At 31.8% G+C, this 25,164-nt stretch overlaps 2 protein-coding genes across 5 annotated transcripts in view; one reads left to right on the forward strand and one right to left on the reverse strand.

Annotated features, from left to right (window-relative positions):
* Positions 1 to 1,607: 1,607 nt before the first annotated feature.
* On the reverse strand, positions 1,608 to 16,568 carry LOC126810480 (coiled-coil domain-containing protein 40). Of its 2 annotated transcripts, none has more exons than XM_050535568.2 (21): positions 16,512 to 16,568; positions 16,186 to 16,246; positions 15,666 to 15,759; positions 13,057 to 13,623; positions 12,887 to 12,937; positions 12,007 to 12,215; positions 11,419 to 11,502; positions 10,963 to 11,182; positions 10,552 to 10,709; positions 10,211 to 10,351; positions 9,937 to 10,040; positions 9,571 to 9,814; positions 8,816 to 8,998; positions 8,272 to 8,517; positions 7,410 to 7,623; positions 6,036 to 6,205; positions 5,451 to 5,542; positions 4,893 to 5,081; positions 4,612 to 4,732; positions 3,383 to 3,541; positions 1,608 to 2,261 (listed from the first exon to the last, which is right to left on the reverse strand). In XM_050535568.2, the coding sequence occupies exons 1-21, from the start codon at positions 16,529 to 16,531 to the stop codon at positions 2,010 to 2,012; spliced, it is 3,579 nt and encodes a 1,192-aa protein (XP_050391525.1). In that variant the 5' UTR covers positions 16,532 to 16,568; the 3' UTR covers positions 1,608 to 2,009. The 2 variants fall into 2 exon arrangements, with proteins under 2 accessions (XP_050391525.1, XP_050391526.1); XM_050535569.2 differs by having other exon boundaries at positions 13,057 to 13,620; positions 16,512 to 16,539.
* Positions 16,569 to 17,067: 499 nt separating this feature from the next.
* Positions 17,068 to 25,164, forward strand: part of LOC126810498 (synapse-associated protein 1) — a 39,398-nt gene continuing 31,301 nt past the window's right edge. The window contains exons 1-5 of one of the 3 annotated variants that reach the window (XM_050535597.2): positions 17,068 to 17,489; positions 19,359 to 19,441; positions 19,729 to 19,875; positions 23,545 to 23,684; positions 24,480 to 24,571. In XM_050535597.2, coding sequence (XP_050391554.1) covers positions 17,201 to 17,489; positions 19,359 to 19,441; positions 19,729 to 19,875; positions 23,545 to 23,684; positions 24,480 to 24,571 — 751 coding nt within the window. In that variant the 5' untranslated portion in view covers positions 17,068 to 17,200. The remainder of the gene's footprint in view (positions 17,490 to 19,358; positions 19,442 to 19,728; positions 19,876 to 23,544; positions 23,685 to 24,479; positions 24,572 to 25,164) is intronic. The other 2 variants (XM_050535595.2, XM_050535596.2) reach the window with 2 other exon arrangements.

The raw sequence follows: 25,164 nt of genomic DNA on the forward strand, positions 1-25,164 counted from the left end.
CGAGATGATACCTTAAGAAATTCGGCCTGTGGACGACAAACACATACAAGAAATCGGCGTGGCTCTGTCCCTGTGGATCGGGCATGCACCAAAAACAATAGGGATCATCCTTAGGGTATAAGGAATAAGTATGTAAAAATTCAAGATGATCACTTAAAAATTGTGGCCTGTAGGCGACACACAAAAAGAAAATGGGCGTGGGTCTGCCCCTGGGATTTGGGCATGCACCCCAAACGATGAGGATACTTAGGGTACAAAGAATAAGTATGCAAAGTTTCAAGATGATATGTTAAGAAAATGCGGCCTGTAGACAACAAACAAATACCAAAAATGGGCGTGGCTCTGCCCCTGGGAGGCGGGCATGCACCAAAAACAATAGGAATCATCCTTAGGGTATAAAAAATAAGTATGTAAAATTTCAAGATGATCACTTAAGAATTGTGGCCTGTAGGCGACACACCCACACGCACACAGACAGGAGCGATGGCAATATATGTCCACATGAATGGGGAGGTATAAAAATGATGAAATAAATCTGCTTTATAATTAGTTAGATTTGTACAGTATCACAGACACTATAGCATGTATTACGAATTAAGTAGAAAGTATACTTCCTTAATAATTATTAATGGTATAATAAGATGTTAATGGATAACAAATATTAACTAAAAGCTTTATAAAATGAAAGGACCTTCAAACAAAGAAATACTCAGAACATTCAAGCTTTAAATTATTGAAATCAACAGTCGGCAAATTACAGTGATCAATAAAAGAGGCACGAAGCAAGCCATTTATTTTAGTCGTCCATAATTATACGTTTTATGGGTTCACAAAGATCATATTTTTGTACTTTTTATTCTGTGAGCTTATGTAAGAGCTAATATATGTAAGAGCGTGTTACTCTGTCTGAAAAATGGCACCAAAAAGAATAGGTAGTAATGTCCTTCGTCACGGCCGATAACTCTTTGCTTCACATTGTGCTTCAATGCTTCTGAAAACGCTACATACTGTTCCAAGGAACTGCAAATGATAACTCTTTGCTTCACATTGTGCTTCAATGCTTCTGAAAACGCTACATACTGTTCCAAGGAACTGCAAATGATTTTAATTAGATTCTGGCTCACTGGTTTCTTTCATATTCATGATTTTTGATTATTTGATTGGTTAAATTATTTCAGAAATATGCATGGTATGCATGCCTTTTACGGAGATGGAGAGAGACTGACTAACTAAAGTACTAATAAATCTTCTACTTAGCACTTTGGTAAGAAATACAAATATCACACTATTGTATCTCAAGAAAAAGTAGACTTGTACATAGTATCTATTATTTAGAAAAAATATTGTTTCTGGTAATTATCCACACTATCATTCTTAATGCAGCACTAGAATGATACAAATTTATAAACAGTGTTGATTCAGGGTACTGTGGACAAGTCCCCCACCAACTGAGGCTTTGTCCCTGCTTCCAGGTAGCATTGGTGTCACCAAGGACCAATTCCACTTTCCCTCAAGGTCTTACTGAGCGATATAATTCTAATCCGTACTGCATTACCAAAAAAGTGCATTTTAAGAATTCTACAGATAAAAAGGAAAAAGCTTATGACTAATTAATAAATAGTTTTAATAACTGAATAGGTATAAATTACAGACATATTTCACATAAATGTAACAACACAGAATTTAGATCTGATAATGGTTCAATTTAAAAATGATGAAATAAATCTGCTTTATATTTAGCTAGATTTGTACAGTATCACAGACAATATATATATATAACAATATAAAAAACAAACTTTTATATAAAACAAATATACAACATAATATACTCTTACTTACAGGGTCCGATTTCTTCCTAAAATATTCAAGCCATATCAAGTTTTAACACTCCAAAACAAAATTAATTGGTCCAAAATTATCAATTTAATAATGTGCAAAATAATTTTGATTAACCCTTCGTTTTTCTTATCTAATTTGAAGATAATAATATAGACAGTTGTAATAAATGATTATGTTTCTTCTTCTGTGGGGACGCTACGAGTGCTTAAAGCTATAGTGACTTTACGTAATGCTGGTTGAGCATGAGGATATTCTTGATTTAATCTATCAACAATAGCATTAAGAGTATGAAGTCGGTCTACTTGTTTTTCATATTCCACATTCAAACTGGTCTCGGACTTACACATCATAGTATATTTGCCATCTTTAGCTTGATGGTAGTATTTGGTTTTCTGTTGGCGAGACAACAAATCTGTCATATTCTGAAAGATAAAAAAATTAAACAGATTTTGAGAATGTTCTAAATTTAATTAAATCTAATTTTAATAACCTATTTAAATGTAAAATATTTATTGTATTAGGAAAAGAAATTTTACCAATTCAAACTTTAATCAAGACATGTTTTTTACTTAAAAGCATACACAAAAGTTAGTTAATATTTTGTTACAAGTTTCACCTTTATGAATATTTTGCCATAAATTTTACTAAATATCTTGTAATAAATTTTATCAAATATCTTGTAATAAATTCTATTATATAACTTTTGTATATTTCGTTTTAAATTATAAATTTTTAAAATCTGTACAGATTTAATGCAATAGGATAATTTACCCAATAAAAATGTCTATATTTCCTTGCTTAATTTAGTACTTGAAATTATTTGTTTTAAAATGGTACCATTAAGGAACTTTACATATTAAAATATGTATGCAGATGTATTTAGTCCTAAAATATATAATCTCTATTTTATTTTTTTATAACGTTTTTTTTTTTCAAAGTTTTATAACTTGCAAAATATATTCTTAATTTTCATAAACTAAATAAATTTACCTATTTCATATTTATTAATTACTTTCTCAAAATTGAATTTGTAAAATGATCATTTTTCTAGTTTTTTTATGATTAACATTAACAATGGTAAAGTAATATTAAGTTTCAAACATTAAACATGCATTATGCAAGAGCAAGATCTGCTTATTACAAGTCTTTCTTTAGGCCTGAAATGTTATCTAAATTATCAATTAGACATTAATTAACTTATCCAGACCATAATAAACTCTCGATGTCAAGGCTAGCCTTCGATGTTGGCTTGATTAGATTCCTATTTGCCGCTTAACGGCCATTGATAATTAAATCAAAACAGTGGATAATCGAGACTATGCTGTTTATATTAATGATTTTAGTAATGATGACCGAGACTATGCAAAAATTTCACCCGCTTCGTTCTCGGCTCATAGTGGATCAATTTGACTGAAATTTTCAGCAAATTACCTTTACACTATCTAGTTTTTAACTATTATAGCGAGAACTGCCATCTCTTTATCTTATCTCCCATAATGTATCTTTAAAATTGTTATATTTTGTAAAAATAGATAATAATTACCCTTTGTTTCATTTCTGCCAGTCTTTCTATATCACCATCCATACTATCAGCTGAACCTTGTAGTTGTTGACAGTTAAGTTGTTTATCCTCCAGTTGATGACTCAATATCTGTTGATGTTGATGAAGTTGTCTAATTTCGTCCTCACAGGCATTTGCATCCTAATGTAGGAATGATAAAGAGAATAATATAGTATATAAGAGATTTAGAAATAAATAACAAGTGGATAAGGCAGAACACTACCTAAGAATTTCACACTGATAACAGAAACTTACCATTTAGTAAAATATTAGAAAATGCTGTCCCAAATCAAGATTTGATAATCTGAGCATAAAATGTTAATTGGTTGCCATGGAAATGGTGGCCATGTTGGATTTTTTTTTATATATTCACAGTGGGTATGTTAGGAAATCAAAACCTTTACCAATTTTATTGAAACAAACTATTTGTAATTTGGAATAACATATATAGGCCTAGACATTAAAGACACATTATGTAAGATTTAGATAAAGAACTAGCCATTCTTGCGATAATAGTTCGAAAATAAATAATGTAAAATGAATTATTTGAAAATTTCATTCAAATTACTCTATTGTGAACGAAAATATTAGCCTTTGAAGGTTAGACAAGACGTGTGCAATAATTTTAACCACCGCACTGGTTGTTCGAAGCTAAGTCTCGCTCCTCCATTTTTAGCTTAAATCAAAATATGGCTGAACTGTTCTAATATATTTAATATTTGAGAAATTTGATGGCATCAAGAGTTGATTATGGCCTGGATAAGTTAATTAATGTCTAATTAATAATTTAGATAACAGTTTTGAATTACCTATATAAATCACTATATATTATATATTATTGAAATTCAGCAAATTTTGACATTATTGGACAATTTTAGCTGATATCAAAATTTGACAGATCGATCTATACAGATTGTTTTATAAGGTCACTAGTGTCCTGCTTTGAATAGAAGATCAAAAAATATTGTCCACTTGACACAAACTAGGTCGTTTCAAGACTAACATAATATAGTTCAATTTTATTTCAAAAATTTGCATGCACTTAGGGGTATATAGTGATGGAATGAAACCGGAGAAAAGCCATGAAGTTCGGTAGGCTATCCTACTCTTTATCACATACCTTGGAATCAAACCATGCCACATGACTCAAACACCCAACCCCACTTATTCAAGAAGCCACCAAACAAAACTTTATTTTTTGGATACAATACCTGTATAGTTGTCTTAATTTTTTTCCTGGTTTCTGCCATCTGACGTTCAAATGTTCCTTTAGTTAGTGGTTTTGATTTCATTTTAGTTTGAGCATCTCCTCTTGTTACTATGGTATCACGCCTGTTGAACAGAAAAGATTAAATTGAAATGGCGAATTTTAAATTTTCATTAGATTACGGGCTGTAAAATATGTTTACAAGAAAATTACTTGAAAATTACTTAGATTTTGATCTAAAAATTAACCAAAAATGAGGCTTCTTTAGCCACCATTTTTACATACCTAGAAACAGCCTTTTCCATTTCCTGTATCATTTTTTCTTGTTGCTTCATTAGTTGTGAGTATCGAACCTGCATGCGATGTATTTCAGATTTCATAGCTGCCACCTCACCCTGACCGACCTCTGAATCGACTGCTGCTCGAGTTTCTCTAGCTAGCTGTGTTTTCTTCTCCCATAACATAATCTGACGTCTGAGATAATACAAAGAAAAATTATTGATGATTGAGAATAAAATTTGATGGTATCAATATATCAGCTGTTATTAGTAGGACAAATGGTCCAACATGTATGCTTTAGATCATCAGGTCTGTCACTGAGTCAAGTGGCCAACCTGTTATCACTTAACAGCTTGTAAGTCCAAGGAGTATCTTCGCCTGTCCAACCTCATTGGATTTTTAAGGGTACTCCGATTTCCTCCCAAATCACCTAGTTGAGTTCTCTGTATAGTTAGTAGGCCAAATTAGCAATGGGACTTCCTTATAAACAGCTGTTCTTCTTTTGTAGTTTGACATAAAACTATAACAAAAACTTGAAAAGCATATGAAGAGTAGAGAACTTACTCTGCCTCTACCAGACTATTGAGTAATCTTTCCTTCTCTTCTTTAATGGCATCAAGGCTGTCTTGCAGTTTTATAGATTCATTTTCTGCTTCCTAAAGGAAAAGAATCTAAATTATTATAAAAATAAATTTATAAAAAAGGTATATAATACAGGATTAATATTATCAAAGCAAAACAGACATTTCCAAAGTTTGTTCTATAAAGTGTGTCAGTTAGCATCAAATGTTTTTTATGGCGCTAAGTAAACAAACAGAAAAACAAAAACTTATATATCCATTTACTGTCAACTTATTTTGAAATAATAGAGAGAGAGACAGAGAGAGAGTAAGAGGGAGAGAGAGAGAGTTGGGGTTTAACCTCCACCTGACACAAACTAGGTAATTTCAGGATTAAAATATGGTTCGTTTTTAGCAGTGCGAGAGACCCGGAGAAAACCCATGAGGTTAGACAGGTGACCCTACTCCTTGTCACATTCAAGAGTGGAACTGTAACCAAGCCACTTGACTCAATGACAGACCTTTTGTTAAACCATTCAGCCACCCCCCCCCCCCTTTTGACAATAACAACTTTATTTTAAGAACTCACTCTTAGTTTAGACAGGAATTCACTCTCTTGTAATATATTAGTTTGTTCTATACTATCTGCTGCACCCTTTTGTTTAAATAACAAAGTATTCAGTTTTAACATGTCATTCTGCATGAGTTTTATATTCCTCTCAATATCATACTGTTCACGGTTATGTTGATCTATATGCTCTGTAAACAAATAAAATCAAATCATTACATAAATAAATAACACAGCATTGCAAGGCAACAGATGTATGTCCACACCAGCATTGACGTGCAATTTAAATTTTCAAACTTACAATCTGGTTAAAACACAGATCCTATTTCTTTTCGTTTTTATAGTTCAAAATTTTGTTTTACTTGTCTTTACTACACTTGGATTTGGAAGGAAGAGTTGTTATTTAACTCGTGTTCTGAATGGTGTCAGGGATAAGCCAATGAAACGGTCTGTTACGGCGAGCTTTAGGCGTGTTTTTCACAGAACTATGGGTAATCCACTAGTAACATCAATGCTGATTGGTTAATCATAGGGTCATAATTCGGTCTTTTGACCCCTGACGTGACCTATCGCTATAACTTGTCAGATCTTCATGTAGTGTAGGCCATCAAAAGTATAAAAAAACGAAACGAAATATAGATCTGTATTTTAATCAGATTGTCAAACTTAATAACCCAAGTTGATTGGAAAGTCTGAATTTTGATAATGTTCCTTAGGATTAGCCCAACAATACAAACAAGTTTGTACAAGAAATCTCAAAAACAAGAGCGAAACAGTACACTTCCACATGAAGTATGTCCATATACAAATGGGTTTTTAACTGAATAATATTTATCTTTACCATTGCAATAATTCTGAGTTTAAACAAATTGATAAGAGTTCAACAAATTTTTTGTGAATGAAATGACCTTAAAGATGCATTTTGAACCATTTAAAGAGCCGTCTGGTCTTCCTATAATAGTTAAAAAATGGGTAATGAGAAATTACTTTATTCTGAGCAAAGTTATGAGTGTTTGAAGTTTTGACAAGATATAGCATAAATAATCTTGATTGTCAAGTACCATTGCTACAACAATAAAAGTAGCAAGTATCCATTTCAACATTAAATTGTTAAATATCATGACTATTGATGCTCTAGAGTGTCGATTATTGGCTTGTCATGTGAATAAATGTCTAAATAATAATTTATAATCCAAATAGTGTGCATCTAAACACAGAGTGCTCGATGAATAAATCCAGAGCAAATATAAATAATTAAAAATAGCTTTTGCATAATGCATCTTTAGAGTAGGTGGATGTTATGACTTTTATTTACTAAATAACAATTGTATGTATGCTTTCAACAATTAAAATTTGTTACAATTGCGAATAAGAAGCTTACTTCTACACACTTACTTTCAGTTCTGATTTTTTTCTGTGAAAGAATGGTGATTTGTTTTTTAAGTTGAATAACATCCTGTGATTGTTGTGATTTTTCTCCAAGAAGTTTAACCAATTCGCTTTCTTGTCGGAGCCATTGCTGTTGTAGTTCTGCTGTTGACTGTGACTCGGCATCAATTGACTTAGACAGAGAATTGATCTGAATCTCCAATGGACCAAGTTCCACTCCCTGAAATAGACAAATAAAATCATCAAATACACAGATCATTTTCTAAGGTAAAGATAAGAAAACTATTTGATTAACTGTGGATCAAGAAATGATTATGTGATGCAAAATTGCCCATAGATAGACAAGACAATTCATTAGAATTTTCCTAACAATATATTTTGAGCGACCATTTAAAGGAATTAAATACAGTTGATTTCCTTGTTTATTGTGGCTTAATCTAGTTCAGTATTTACTGATATTGCATTTTTAGCCAGATTAACTGTAGTTATTTACATCTGGACATTTACTTTTTAATGATAGTAATATTGAAATATCTATAAAAGAGAAAAACCCATAATAAATTAGGTGTTTGCAATGTCTCTTTAAGGTAGAATTATATACAATGTAGATATCAAGTCATTTTTATGCGGCCACATTTCAAACTTTACTGATTCTGTCCCTGAAACCTTGTAAACAGTCTACTGATCAGAATTTTGAGAAAATATTTTCAACTTGATGATAAACGCTATGTTTTATTTAAACATTTGTTGTAAAAAACAAAACAAAAAAAAACAAGTGAAGGGAAAATTCTTTATTGAATGTTCTCATCAAATTAAAAAGATAAAGACTAGTTGTTGAATTGTATCTTAAAAACCGTATTAAACTTACCCCTGCTGAACTGATCATATGTTCTAATCTCTTATTATACTGATCAATCAAATTCTGTTTTCGTTCAATCAGAGCATTTCGTTTGGTTATTTCATTATTACTACGAGAAATTATATCATTCCTTGCAGCAATGTCATCATCCAGTCTTACAAGGACTTTCTTGAGGCGTTCTGTTCTAGCTTTAATATTAGATGCTTCCAGTACATCTTTGGCAATATGATTTTCTACTTCTGCCATTTGCGTTTCCTGTCATATAAAAATATAGAAAATTGAATCATTAAAATATAACAAAAACATCTGTTTTTTTCATAAAAACCAAATTAATCTATGAAGAAACAAAAGTCACATCAGGAGTGCGTATGGGTTGGAATTGAAATTTCGAAAACTACAGTTGCAACACTTGAAACATACATCATAATGGGTCCTTTAAGTATCAATTAGAGTAAACAAGTGAAATCAGGTTGTATGTGATGTGTAATGCAAATAACATGATTAATATTTATATTTTACTTTATGTTATTGTTAACAGATCTATAATACTTACCAAATGTTTAGTGGTATCTCTCATTTTATTTGTTAATTTTTTAGAATATTGAGAAGCTTTATCCATAGTAAGTTGTGTTCTCATTCTTTCCATGATTTCATCTTCTAATTTAACTTTTTCTAAATATTCTTTCTCTATCTGTTGTCTTAAGGCATTTAATTCGTTCATTCTTAAAGTCTTATCCTGAAATAGAAAATTAAAATGGGGTTAGCTCAATGAAACAAATTAATTATAAGTGGGGAAAAATTTAGAAATGGAATAAAAGATTTCTGTAAATATTATCCTGATATCATTGCCACATAAACATCCTACTCTCCTGCACCGACTGGGATAATCAAGACAGGCAAACTCCATGCAGTGTCATCCTATGAGGCAAATTTTGCCCGGACAGCAGAGCTATGACCTACTCTTATCACGAATTCCAACTGTCAAAGGTTCTTTTATGTGCATGCTAACGCGCACAGAGTACTTTGTTATTTCATCCATCTGAATGACTAGCCACTGTTCCTAGCTAGGCCGTCTGTCCTACACCACTAACAAGAGGGAAACCATGTCAGAAAATCCCAGGGAACTTTCTAGGACAGCACCAGGATCGAACCTGGACCTCCTTACACACTGAGCCACAGAAAACATAAAGCTGATGAAAACCAAGATTATAATACAAATTAGAATTTATGTGAAAAAGATTTTCAATTATTTCTGTATCATTATCAAAATGATAAGCAATGTATTAACTAAATTGTCTTTAAACTTACAGTCATAGCTCTATGTAAAGCCTGTTCTGTTTCATGTAACATACGAGTGTAAGTGGTATATTCGGATTTCAAGGCATCATGTTTAGCTTGACATATGTTTAATTGTTTTCTAACTGTTTCAATATCTCGTTCTGTTTTAGCTAATATCATACACAGTTTCTCATTCTGTTCTTGTTCTTTTGAAATGTTTTTCTTAAAGCCATCAATTTCTGTTTCTAACGATAAAATCTTCTGATGTTGTTGACTGCAAATAAAAAATATTAAATAAAGTGAATTTTTTTATTGTTCAGATTTACTAACAGTTCTTTTTACCATAGCTATAAAATGAATAAATGGTTAAATATTTCACAAACTAATCATTTTTACCTTAGTGCCTCTTGCATGGCTGAATGAGCTTCATCTCTTCTTCTCATACCAATAAGACTGCTGTTCCATTGTTGAAAAAGTTGTTTCTTTTCAAAATCTATTACCTGTGGAGAATAATTGAGAAATATAGTGTTATTAATTTTAAACCTCAAGTAATATATCTACACAATAATAATACATCTACACAAATAATTTGTGTTTTTTAAATTTTTTATTTTTTTTTTACGATAATAAAAAGGGAAATTGATCAATTATTGAAATAATATTAACTAACCTCAATTTCCATATAAGCTTCAGTTAAGGCTTCCTTGGCTGCTTTAGTTTCTTCTGATTGAGCTGTTATCTGAGCTTCATACATGGCCATTTCTTCTTTTAATTTATCAACTCGCTCAACTAATCTATCAACATACAAATCCTATAAAACAAAATTATATACATCAAATTTACATTTCACAATACAGAACGACAGATAACTATGTAAATTAATTTAATCTTTCCTCATCTATATGTTAAGTTATCACTGGAATTGTTTTCTATGCATTGCCTTGCATCCAGACTAGACTTTTTTTTTATCTTAACGAATGTTGCTTAATTGAATGAAAAGCTTGGACTTACTTGTCTCTGTTTTTCAATCTCAGCTTTAGAAACTTCAGATTCAGCCTTTTCTGCTGCTCTTCTCATCACATTAATATCAGATCGTACGTCCTCTTTAGCATTTTTCATATAGAATAATCGTAGAGCTAAATTTTCCACTTCTGCTTGTAGCTCTGATGCTAAAATATGAATTTAATAAAGTTTTAAAATATTACATTTTATAAAATAATTTATGTGTACTTAAAACTTCACCATCATATTAAAGGCAATACATAAACAGAGAAATTTAAACTTTCAATTTCTAGTTTGATAACTGAATATATATATTAATTCTTTATATATCAACACAAATTATTATAATCACTATTTCCACATTCAGCTCAAATAGATTATTCAAATAGATTATGTTTGACAAAGTATCATTTATCATACATTTTTTCTTTTCTTTGTTGACTGTAATCTGGGTATTTTTATACATATTTCTAATTTCATTCAATTCTTGTTCATTTTTCAATCGTTCTTGGTTTATTGTTGCAAAATCATCATGGTTCCTCTCCAAGATCATTTGATATCTTGCTAATTCTTGCTGGACTCCATATAATTCCACACCCAAATCTTCACGATTTCTACGTTTAGTCTTCAATGATTCTTCCTAAAATATTTATTTAGATATATCTTTATCAAAATTTTAAATATATCACCAACTATCACGCTTTTGAAAATGTTTAAAATACCTGTACATGTTTGTTTATGCTGTGTTGTTTGTTTTGTCTACATTTACATGAATTGTATATTACAACATGAGTTTTATTTATAAATTGTTTCTCATAAATAACTAACAGTATAATCAATTAAAACCGTATTTAATAATATCCAGTGAATACTTACCAGCTCTCTTAGTTCTAATGTTACGGTTTCATTCTGTTTCTCTAAATGTTTTTTCAATGCATTTTGGAATCTCCTCATCAAGGGCTGTAAATGGGTTAAAAAGAATAATAGAAAAATAAATCAAATGAACAGTTTGCACCATTTTATTAGTTAATGTAGATAAACATAATCATTTAAACATCTGTCTACAAAACATTTCTGAGTTAAAATACCAGCTTAAAAATACCAGTTGTTATATTAAAACTGCTGATGATCATTTGAGGGATTCTGAATTGTTTACAAACTATAATATAATGGAAGTTGAATCTATTATAAAAGGAATATCAGTTCAAAAATGATTCAGTTCTGTTCAGGGTATTAACAAATAGACAATGAACTGAAAATTTTGCTACATTCTGCAGACAATATAAACCAGCCAACGCCATCTTTAAATTTTGGGTAAAATCTTTCGATGGACATCTTTTTATTTCGAATGAAGTGTAATTTAGCATAGATTAGGATATTGTCCAAAAGATGCTCGGCCTGGATTGGCTACTTTAAAGCAAAACTGAATTAATGCAAAATAAACAGATAAGTTAAAAATCTTACATGATCTGGGTCTAATACAACCAAATCTGCTTCATTATCACTGTCTTCATCACTATATCCTGTTACTTCTCTGTTATAATCATCTCCATCACTATCCCCTCCATCTCCATCACTATCCCCTCCATCTCCTCCTCCTGGAGGACCTGCAGGAGGTTGTCTTGATACATCAGTTTCACCAACATATTCATTCTCATCGTAACCTCCATCATCTATAATAGATTTTAAATAATATTTATCTTGTTAACTAATTTTGAAAGTTTGTATTTTGGATTGTGATCTTTCTAGAACACACATTGAACTATAAGGAATAGACCATTTTATGGTTTCTGGCTCTTCAGTGAATGACGCAGAGAAGTGCATCTGTAACTCTTTTTTATATGTCCTACATCAATAGCCATTTTTCTATGGTTACATGTCCACTGCTAGAGAAGAGAATCTTTCCTGAACATTGGGTTTCCACCTTCTCTTCTTTGAACCCAACTATCATGGAGTCTTTATTTTATGTGTAATACCAATTTGTAAATGGTACATCACTTTTAACCATTCAATCCTAACGTCTAGACACTTTGCTTAGAAACAGGGCCTGAAAAATTCTTTCAAGATTCTTCTTGGTTTATGTCCGGTACATTTTAGTTGCGAGATCAGTGCCCATACACACTATCCGCCAAAAACATTTGAGTAACCCCTGCCTCCCCTTGATACCAGTACAAAATTCAGTAACTGTGATATAGTCAATTTATTTACAAACAGGATTTAGTAAATGGATTGAAGAAAACACTTATTACCGATTAGAAAAGTGCTTCAAAGAGTTCAATGTTCAATCTTATTGAACTTTATGTTCTGAAAAAATAAAACTATTTTGTAAATCTGTAGGACTCACCTGTTGGCATCAAAGCCATTTCAGTATTTTCTTGTGTCTCCTCCCTTTTATCTACAAAACATATTACCAGTACTTTAAATGACAATTCTTCAACATATATACAAAAGAAACCTACACTAAGTCTTTCATCATGTTTTATAAGCCTACAGTAAAGTATTATTTAACTATACCTTTGATATCTGGTGTTCCTTTTCGTGCAGATTCACCATTTACAGCAGACGTAGGCCTTTTAACTGCTGATCCTGGGCGACTTCCAGATTTTACTGCTGACACTGGTCTAGTTGCTGATGGTGGTCTTTCTTCTGCAGAGGATGGGACAACAATTGCAATATCTTTTGCTGATGGTGACCTTTGATCTTCAGCTGATGGTGATTTAGAAGCTGATGGTGATTTAGCTACTTTTGCAGATGTTGGTCTTGAGGTTTTTGATGATGGTGGCCTAGAGCTTTTACCAGATGTTGGTCTTGATTCTTTCGCTGATGGGGGCCTTCCTTTAGCCGATGCTGGTCTTGAACCACTGATAGACAATGGATTATCTTCTGTTTCCTTTTCAGCTGCTACTGGTGATGTCTTTTCACCTGCAGTTGACGTTCGTGATGATGATCTTGCTGCTGATGGAGGACGTTCACCAGAAATTGAAAGTTGGTCTGCTACAGATGCTGGTCTAGATGGGGTTTTAATAGCAGCTGAACCTGGCCGAGAAGATTTCTGAACAGCAGAAGTAGGTCTTGATCCTGCTAAAGGTAGAATTATCATAAGTAAATATACTTTAAGTTTACAAAGTAAGAAAGCCTACAGCAAGACCCTACACGAAAATACAATGTTAAAATAGCAACAAACTTTTAAAGATAGACAACAACCAGCAACAATGTCTTCCATGCCAAGAGCATGTTTAAAAGTATCTGTTTTTACTCTCTGTTAAGCTTTAAATGTAAGAATGTAAACAGAAAAATAACATGTTTAAAATTTACAATCTGAAAATTAAGAAATTCTGTAAGGTTCTGCTTTCATAAATTCAAAGGGTAGAAAATGTGAACGTAATTCGTCGTATGGGTAACCTATTATTTAAAACACATTTAAAAAATTACAATCCAAAAATTTTGAAATTTGATAAGCGTCTTATGTAAACTGAGCAATCTCACAGAGTTTAAATAGGCTCCAGGATTTGCAGCTTAAAAAATTCTAAACTTTGATAGGGTTTCTCTTTAGCCCCAAATGAACAATATTGTCAAATTTAAAACTCTTATGTATAATGCCACCAAGATTTTAAAATTTTGGTATCGCATTCACAAAAGCAAAAATTTTGAACCTTTTAAATTTAAAACCAGCGGCTGCCAGGCAGGATCGCCCACATTTTCGAGAGATGGATAGAGAACAAGCTAAAAAGAAAGTGATTTTTCGTACAATCAGGGGCCATTTTAAGTTTCAACAAAATCGGATAAAAATTTGAGAACGAGGGGCGGCCATTTTGTCTGTCAGTTTTGGGCCGATTTTCACAAAATTCGAACTCAGCCGTCCTTAGGGTGTAACAGTGATATAATAATACGTTTTTTCAAATCGGATAAAAATTATGACCTCTATAGGGTCCACAAGCTAAAAACGCAATTTTTCCTACAATCAGGGGCCATAATTCAGGAAGTTACGGTCCGATATGCGCGAACATCGAAAGGAACCACAATCTTTGGGTTTTAAACTTACATTTCAAGTTTCAACAAAATCGGATAAAAATTGTTACCTCTATAGGGTCCACAACCTTCATATACCATATTTTTACGCTATTTGAGAACGAACGGCGGCCATTTTGTATGTGAGTTTTGGGCCGATTTTCACGAAATTCACTCAGCCAATCTTAGGGTTTAAAGGTGATATAATAATACGTTTTTTTAAATCGGATAAAAATTATGACTTCTATTGGGTCCACAAGCTAAAAACACGATTTTTCGTACAATCAGGGGCCATAATTCAGGAAGTTACGTTGCGATATGCACGAATATCGAAAGGAACCGAGATCTTTGGGTTATAATCATATATTTCAAGTTTAAACTAAATCGGATAAAAATTGTGACCTCTACAGTGTTCACAAGCTAAAAACGTGATTTTGCGTACAATCAGGGGCCATAATCCATGAAGTTACAGTCCGATACATGCCAATATCGAAAGGAACTGAGATCTTAGGGTGATAAACCTATATTTGAAGTTTCATTGAAATCGGATAAAAATTGTGACCTGTAGACTGTTCACAAACAATTGTGGACGGACAGGGGCGACGACAATATACGTCCACATGAAAATGTGGGCGTATAAAAACCCAACAAGAACTATATGTGGGTTACGATTTAATTTTTTATGACTTAAAGATGCATTGGGTATTAGATAAGGAGCTGACAGTTCTTGCTATAATAATTAAAAAACAGATAATGAAATGAAAATTTCTGTCATATTACTTCTCTCTGAACAGAGTTATCGACGTACGAAGAACGTCAGTGTAGTCTTGATTGTTATTGCTACTGTACGATAATAAACAAAGTCTTAATTAAGCTTATCCATTTTTTAATTCAATCATTAACCGGCAATCGTGTTTAAATCTGATGTTGTAGAGAGTTGATTATGGGCTTGGCATGTGAATAAATGTTTAATTAATGATTTATAATTATATAATATTTGAGGCCAAACAAGAGATCTGCATTAGATAGATTTAGCTCTTACATAATGAGAGAGAGAGAAATGAAAGTACTAGAGTAGGTTAAACAGATTATAAATAAACTTTCTGTACTGGTACCTGATTTTGGAGTCGGTGGTTTTGACTCTCGACCAGTTGTAGGTTCTGGTGATGCACTGCCTGTCTGTTCGGGATCCATATCTCCAGTATCAAACTGTTACAAAGACAGACATTCATTTTAATAAAATAAATTTCATCTTAATATCAGAGACAGACTATTCCAAATTTTTATATTTTAAGCAAACGTCGTCTTACATAAATGTCAATTTTGTAATTAATTTTACTGTAGTAAAAATTTTAGAAACTTAGCCTATTTGATTTCTATAAATCTTTACAGTGCAAAACTTAGCTTTAGTAGTGGCTTGTCTTGTTACAATTATCTTATTTTTAAGATGTTATGCATTAATAAAGAAAATGAGTTTGCCACTTGGAACAAAAGGCACCCAATGACAATCATAGCTAAAACCAAGCACATCAGTTACCAGTATCAGTAATGTCTCAGTATATCTCAACGTTTTTAGCTACGTTCTCGTAGTCGTAGCTAATCAAGTTTATGAAAATTATCTGAAAACATACTAACCTGTTGAAGGGCTTTTAATGTGACTTCTGACACAACTCCTGATAACCTAGAACTACTTGGACTATATAATAAAGATATGATAATGATAATAAATTAAAGGTATATCAATCAGGCAATATTAATATCATCATCACGTAGGCCTACGTCGTAGTACGTACAAAATCTAAGCGTGCTATAACCCATGAGCTTTAGGTCTTTTCCACAAATATCGGTAATCTAAAAGTTGAATTATTCCGTAATGCATAGCATTTGAATATAATAGTAAAATTATATCATAATTTCAATACAAATTAACGTCTTTTTAGGAGGATATATCTTTTTCTTACCGTGCTTCTTTGTCGGCCATGTTGTAAATACTTTGTTGCCAAGTGAACACGATAACTCTATCGACAGGTTAATAGTAAAAATTGACCAATCAAATTTAGAATTGGCCATGGGGACACGAATAGTTCACTTTTGGATTAGTTTACTTTGAAATTAATAATTTTGGGGGATTTTTGGGTTGTTTTTTTTTGTAAATAATGATGATGGGGGAAAATAATCAAAAATGTTTATCACAACCATAAATTCAACTATGTTATCTTATGAAATGAAAATGGTGTATTAATATACTTCAAACAGGTGTCGCAAATACTAAAGACAAGCTCTGGTTATTGCAAAGAGATACTCGGGTTAATATGCACGATATTGCTAAACAAGATAATTAGTACATTTTCATTTGACACCGATAGTGGGGAGTAATTGTTTAGTTATTATTTATTAAGTATGTTTGTGTGGTATATAACACATATTTCATTTATTTTTTTAGAATTGAATTTTAAGATAAATTCGTGTTTTTAATCTTTAAAGAGAGTTATGTCCCCTAGAAAAAATATTTTATAACCATTATTCTTTTGCGCGAAGGTCAGAACAGTCCACGATATCGTGTATCATCATCGATTTTGGTGTTTACAATTTTGACCGAGGCGAAGGGTTAGTGCGTATTATTTTTCAGCCCATTTGAACTATTTTGACAATGTTCAGCTCAGTTACTAGTTGGTTGGGCGTTGGCGAAAGACCAAAAGATGATTCTGACGTATCTGATGAAAATAAGGAGAATGTTAACCACCAGGAAATAAAGTCGAAAGAAACAGACCATAACAAAACGGAGATCCCTCAAAGTGAGTCGACGTCAGCTGACAAACCGACAAAAGAGACAACCAACAGTGAAAACAAGGAAAATGATGATAGTGAAGGACCAACAGCACAGCAGACTTTAGAAGATGTGTCAGCAAAGGCTCTAAATACTGCCAAGGAATGGGGGAGTAAGTAAAACGCCATGACACCATAGTCTTAATTAATTAAAGGAGCTAAATCGCTAACATTTGGGACCTAGAAATTGACAAAAGTGGGTCGCAACGCATATATTACTGTAATATAAATGTAATATGAATGTAATATGAATGATTTACATTCAATGGTTTCCGTTTTTACTCCAATTTCAAATCAGTTATGTTCGGCGAAATAAGCCAGCAGTCTCAATCGAATGCAAATTTCTAGCGCCTGGTTATTCCAGTCTACATACGCCGTTTGGTTTGGTGCATTATGTCTAGCCTCGTTCATCGAGTCTCTTGCTAGAACTGGGGCTGAAACGCATTATGGTACACGATTCGTGTACCAATGGCAAAATGTTTATTTTGTCTTAAATATTGGATATTAAAAGCTCATATTTTTCCGGGAAAGATCACAACATCAATGTTGATTTAATTTGACAAATAAATCGTGCTTTCAATGTTGAAGATTTTGGATGATATTGAGTTAGAGACTTAGCTACTTTAATTGTTAAAATGTTTATAATACTTCATTCTAAAAATAGGCCTGACACCATCTGTAGGGACCCATGGCCACCAGATAGAAAGGGGTCTAGCATAAATTCATAAAAGCTTTAATATTAATGAAATTGTCAATATCATAATATCACAATTAGGGCTGCATGTTTTGCATTCAGTTGTGTACTGTAAAATCATAAGAAAAGGAATGGTTGATCATTTCATCTATAAATAAAATGATAACAGCTACTCAAGCCATTTTAGAGAAGAAGCTATTAGTAATTAGGCACCTTGGTAAATTTCTAAGATTACCATCAATTATACCAAGGAATGTGTCTGTGACATCATTGGTGCCACAGACATATATCAATATGTCATTTGGTAGTAGATGCCATGGTACATGTAGTTCCAACAGTAGCGAATTACAATAGTCCAATAGAGGTGTAATAATGAATGCAATCACTTTTGCACTAGATTTTCACACAGATGAAACATGATTTGTCACATCCATGGAGCTATTGAAATTTCTTACAGACTGAGCAGGATGAATTTCAATGTCGCCAACATTTACAACAAGTCAGATTGCTGACAGATACATGTACTTCAAAAGTCAGAAATGTGTACTTTTTGATGTAAACCAAGTGCCGGTAGTTTTAAAAAGCTTTCTGGAAATTTGGGTGTGGCTTGTATGAAAAGAATTATTATTACTTTGTAAAAACCAGCGTATATTTCAAATTTCCGTAAGATAACTTAAAGTGACCGATTTGAATAATTTTTGGACCAAATTGTGTTTGTTGTAGAAGTACTTTTGGTTGTGGATGTTCATTTAAAAAATTCATGGGTAAAAAAATTCATTGTTGACATTCTTTATGCCAATGATTATTCTTTATGAGTATTTCTTATCATAATCTCTTCAATATGTTGACCTATATCTGACACTTTGACCTGTTCGAATTTAGAGGATTAATTTTTTGGCAATGAAATTGCTACTTAGCTGTTACAATTAGCCTTTCAATATTTATCATATATCAGTACATACATGCAAATGTTTTTTTAAGGATAATGGAGGTCCAGTCCATCAACATAGATAAATATGTATTATGTAAATCTGCCTATTGTAGGGTCTTTATTTAGGTCTCAAATGTTATAAAACTATTATTTAGACATTTATTAACATGACAAGCCTATAATCAACTCTCTAAGGCATTGGATAGCCGAGATTTAAATGGATTAGAACAGCCATGAGATTTAAAAAAGTTGCAAAAAATTAGCTTCATAACATTAGCCTACATGTCCGTAAAACATTAGATTAAAATTATTTAAAAACATACTTAGATATTTTAATTTTGTTATTCATGTTTGTAGGTTATTTGTATAGTTTTGGGAAGATTGCTGGACAGACAGTTGCTGATACAGCCAAACAAATTAAATCGACTGTAGAAGAAAAGGTAACAACAGCCTATATTCATAAATTCTGTTTGGGCTTTGTTTTATATTCTTGAAATTTACATGTACATGTACCTTGAAGACTTATATGTATTAGTCTCTGTGAAGATAACCATTCCCTTTTCTGGTATTACATTATTGTTTTGTATAAGTTTATAAACTGTTAAACTGGTACCGGGCATGTTGTTGCTTTATGATAAGTAATTTGAATATTTTGTGAATCCTAAATCTAAACTACATGTAGCTTATAATATGATATTATTTACTTTGGAACTTTCTGGTATTTTAGACTATAATTGGTGATTTTACCAAAGAACAAAATAAGTTTGTAGCAGAAAAGAAAGAGGTTAAGAGACATCAAGAGGCAGCAGTAGCACCATGGGTTGGTTATAATGAAGAGGAGACAATGAGACAACAAATCATGGCTTTGTCACAGGTAAGCATGTTCAAAACTTTCCATAAATTTTCAGTTCCTGTGAAATTACATTTGTTTAAATTTGGGTAACCATTGGGTTAAGCATATCATATGCAATTCTGGGTATTGTTTAAAATCATCATTCTCATAAACAAATATGTTTCTGGCTCTAAAAGTCTTTCTTTGGATGCAAAATGTCTTATCTTGATCAAAAATAGAAGCATTGAATCTCTGTTATGGTTAATTAATATGAATTAAGACTTTGGATTGAAAATAATATAGAACTAAAACAACTTTTCCACCTATTTAATAAATTAAGCTTGCAAAATTTCTAAAAGTACATACCAACTGAAATGGGGTACATAACTGGATTTTTAGAAGTGTGTTTGAAATCAATATTCATCTTACCTAATAGGCCATCTGTGCATTTGTGTAACATGTTATGTGAAATATTTATTGCTATCCATTTTTATAAAATACTAATCTATATTATTAGACTTGATTTTCACAGTTTTGAATTTTTAGAATAATTGACTTTTTTAAAGAATTTATTGATTCGTTATCTGAATTGTGGTGTAAATATTATGTTGTTTATAACATTGTGTAACAAATATTCACATCAAGTTTTATAACCTGTTGTGACACTTCATTTTATGTCAAGTAAGCCATTACTGAAATGACCCGGCATAGACCTTTATTAAAAGAAATTAACCATTAACCTAAACATGACATAGATATACATGTATGATATTAAAAAAAAGCAGTTATCTGATTTACCCATCTTACCCTCAAGAAATGATCTTTTCTTTCTTTTGAAGAAAATTTATTTCACAATAACTCTGATTCCTTGATACCACTATAAATATGTAGAACTGTGTATTATATTAGTTGAAGTCTGTCATTTATTTGTATTATATAATAGATTTGTTTATGTATGTGATTTCTACAATGATGTATTTTATTATTAAACCATTATACCAGATTTTAAAAATCGCACATGACATCAATTATATGGCATTTACAAGCTAAATTGAATAAACATTGTTGCAAATTAAATATGTGCAGTTAAAGTTTACCGAATCCATACTCAAACATATTCAAATGGATTATTTAAAGGGGCATTATGTAAGATTGGATAAAGAGCTGATAGTTCTCACTATAATAGTTAGAAATTAGATAATGAAAAGGGAATATGTTGAAAATTTCAGTCAAAGAACAGTGTAACCTTGATTGTCATTGCTACAGTTGTTAAGATAATAAACAAAGTCTCAATTATCCATTAAATGGCCAAACCGTCCTACCATTCTACTTAAAATCGGAGCCACCCGATGGCATCAAGAGTAGATTATGTCTAATTAATAATCTAAGGCCTAAAGAAAGACCTGCAATAAGCAGATTTAGCTCTTGCATAATGCCTGTTTAACATTTATGTATGAAAACAAAACCAAAATTTAAATGGAAGATAATCTCCCGGCTTGGATTCATTTGGATTAGAAAGGGAGTCTGTCAACAGATTTTACTTAACGCTTATAGGTGGCGCTGGCTTGTTTATACCATTCTGAATGTTAAAATTTTTTCAGTTAATCTGATCATAACTTTATAAATTTGGCTGATGTTTCTTTTTTTAGAGATTCAACTTTTCATAATATTTTAGATTCTCATAAAAATATTTTACCATCTACCTGCTATAAAGACTAATGAACAATACTATAATATAGCACTATAAAATATACATTATAATTAAAGGTTAAGGGCATTGAGCAGTCTAAGATACGCATTAACTTTACATCACCAATCTTATTAAGACTTTGCATACTTCCATCTGTAAAATAACCCAGAGGACACATAACCAGTGATGAAAGTCTTCCGGATTTTCCCGGAATTCCGGATTTTGAGATTTTAGTGAAAATTCCGTAGGATTTTTTTTAAAAAATCAATCTTTCAAAATTAAAAAAACGGATATTCTAAAGAGAAAAATAATGCCCGAAGACGCATACTGTCAATCAAGGTTCCATAATGAGAAATGACACGTGACATCAAAAAGAAACCGATTGACAGAACATAGACGCCCCTTCAACAACAAACTGTTACCTTGTTGTAGTCGTGTGGACAATCTGACTTTTATTGTTAATTGTCAGTAGTAATAATTACAAATTTTCAAAAGAGATGTCGATGTATTTTCGATTATACATGTAGCTTCAATCCATTCAATTACCTGTATTTATTACTCAAATGGTTACTCAATTAGCAGAATGTCAAAATAAAGAAAACACAGTTACACTTACAATATGACTAACTAAGAAGTTATTCGTCGTGATTTCACGTAGTTGTTAGGATTTGGCCGGCCCCCCACCCCACCCGCTACATGTAATACCAATTTGTAACAAGTAATTGTGATTACTGTGTTACGGTAAAACTCGTGTTTGTAGGAATGTGGATTGGATTGTTCATTTTTTTTTAAATCGGTACAGACTTGAAGGTTTGCGCATGCAGAGCGTCTTATGAACAAAATGATGTTTAGTAATCGTATTTGCAGGTGACATATATTGTCAATAAAATCATTCCTTACACCGGTGGTAATTATTTTATGGTATTGTGCACTAACGTCATTCCTTAAATAGCCCCACGCCCCTTTAACAACTTATAAAGCATGATATGATAACAGTCAGACCGTTTGTTGTGTAATGATGGAGTATAGGTGGGAAAAAAAAAATATTTAAAGCAAATGAGGTTTTCCCCAACCTAGATCAGTTCTTGAATAAATTATGACGTCATGGTACATACCAGTCACGTCATCCACAGTAAACTATCCTGGCTGTCTCCAGCAACAGTTTTACTCTGACAATTAACGTCTATCTATATATGATGTCAGAAGGAATTCCGTCTAAAACGCAATTATCCATGTCTGCCATCTATCGCGACTGGAGCATGGCTGAATTTCATTTTTTGATGGTCGAAGACTATCTTTTTTGAATGTATAAAATGATTTTGAGACCGATGGAGTAGTGCATTGAAGTACTTACCTTTTACCTTTTATATCCGAATTGTTGTATTTTAAAACTTGTTGTGGACGTATTCAAAGAATTTACCGAAAATCACAAAATCTTGTTTGAAGGTAAATAATGAACAAAGATTTTAAAATACTTTGAGTAGATATTATTTTAATGTTTTTGGTGTCGAAATGTCGCTTATATTAGTTATAACCTCTACTTTTGATATTAGGGAGGGATTATCGATATCTCTTTTTAGCATGAACTTAAAGAATTTCCAAGATAATTCATCAGCTTTTGGCATTTCCATGGATACCAGACAAACCATGGTTTATACCCAAAAAGTGTCTCTTAAATTTCTTGGACTTGCATTTAGCATTGTTCATGCCAAATTTGATGAAAATCCAAGCAGGCATAACTGAGAAAATTCGACTTTTGTTGTCATCAGCACTCTTTATTATCATGCTTTTGAGTCAAGTTTGGAACATAGTTGATAAATAAAATTGGTATTTTTGTGGTGATTAATATGTAGTTTATCATCCCAAATAACACAATATGTCATATCTTATGAACAAAATTTACAGTGCTAGTTTTAAAATGTGTATTTTAATTTTAGAGTACTCAATGCTCTTAATTCAAATCAAATCAATCATTTCTGTCCTCTAAATAACTGTAAATCTTATTTCTTTATTTAATGCAGGATAAACGAAACTTCCTCAGAAATCCTCCACCAGGTGTTCAGTTCCAATTTGATTTTGAGGCCATGTATCCTATTGCCCTGGCAACTCTTCAAGAAGATTTGAATCTAAAAGAAAAAAGATTTGATTTAGTTCCCAAACAGTAAGTTATAAAACTAATGAGTGTCGATGTGAATTGAAAAAAAGATACGTTTTGCAAAATTTTGATAAATAAAAATGAATAATTTTATGATAATTGTCAAAAGCTGGATTTCTATTAATACTTCAGAATAGTAAAAGGTGATTGTGTGTTGACTGTATTCTTTGATCAAATTTTAATGTAGGCAGATAATTACTGTCATAATTTTGTATGCCCAGTGTCACAGTTTGTATCAGTACTTTGTTTGACTGGACTCGTTATTATGTTTTTAGTAAATAGAAATAGTCTTTAGGCTTTACATTCTTGCAAGTAAAATGGTATGTATATATCAAAAATACAATATAGTACTCAATAGACCAAAGTAGATCTAATTATAAGTAAAACAGAAAAAAAAACCCCTCAAAATGAAACATTTATTATACTAATTATAAACTGTTAGGTTATGGAAAAATTCTCTATCAGAATGTTTCATAAAGACAATGACAATATCGGTGCACAACAGGATTAGTAAACTTTCAATTGTAAACTGATGCTGTTTTACTCAAGTCCCATGCACAAAGAATCGAGTAAAAACATGATATTGGTTCTTTCCTACCCCAAGTATGGGATGGCATATACAAGATGACAAGTTGTAGAGATGAAATGAAAATTTAAAGTACTGTTCACAAATAGGTAGTTTAAAATTTCCTATATCAGTTAGAATATTCATTTGTGTTGCAATACATTTATATCAGTACCCAGATTAAAACTATAAACCTTTCAAATGGTATAACATTTTTTTTTTTTCTCACTATTTAGGGTATCAGAAGAAACATTCTGGAGGAATTATTTTTATCGAGTTTCATTAATCAAGCAGTCCACACAACTGACATCTCTTGCTCAACAAACAGGTTAGTTATTGCATGAATATCCAGTAATTTATAGAACAACTGATTTCTCCCAATGTCTTTGATGATGCACAAACCACATGTACATCGTCCACAATCGTGATGTAATTGTCATTTTGACATATCTCTATGGTTACCATACAGCTCATTCCTGCCACTTTCCAAACCAATTATGATGTTTTTGGTTTATTTAACTGATATAACATGTTAATTAGAATACATAATTTTGAATATCTATACATCAGTACCTCACACGAAGGGGAGTAAGTCTGTTTGGCACATTGAGATACCAAATATTGGATGAAAAACAAACAAGTCATTTCTTAATTGAGTAGCTTTGATCATTGAGGACGAATACATACATATATACATGTTTATCTCCCAATAACACATTCTCAGGAGATATATATTTTTACATGAATTTGCTGGGTCAATATAAAGGATTTTGCAATGGTTGAATTGATGTATCACTATCCCGTAATATAATCAGGTTCAGTGAAAGTGAAATCTATAGCAAAGAATTATATTTATCTATTTGTGCATGAAGGAAAGGATTGGGTGATAAATAGAATCTCCTACTCGTCTTTTTTGATATC

The sequence above is a fragment of the Patella vulgata genome, chromosome 2, assembly GCF_932274485.2.
Source record: "Patella vulgata chromosome 2, xgPatVulg1.2, whole genome shotgun sequence".
Lineage (NCBI taxonomy): Eukaryota > Metazoa > Mollusca > Gastropoda > Patellidae > Patella > Patella vulgata.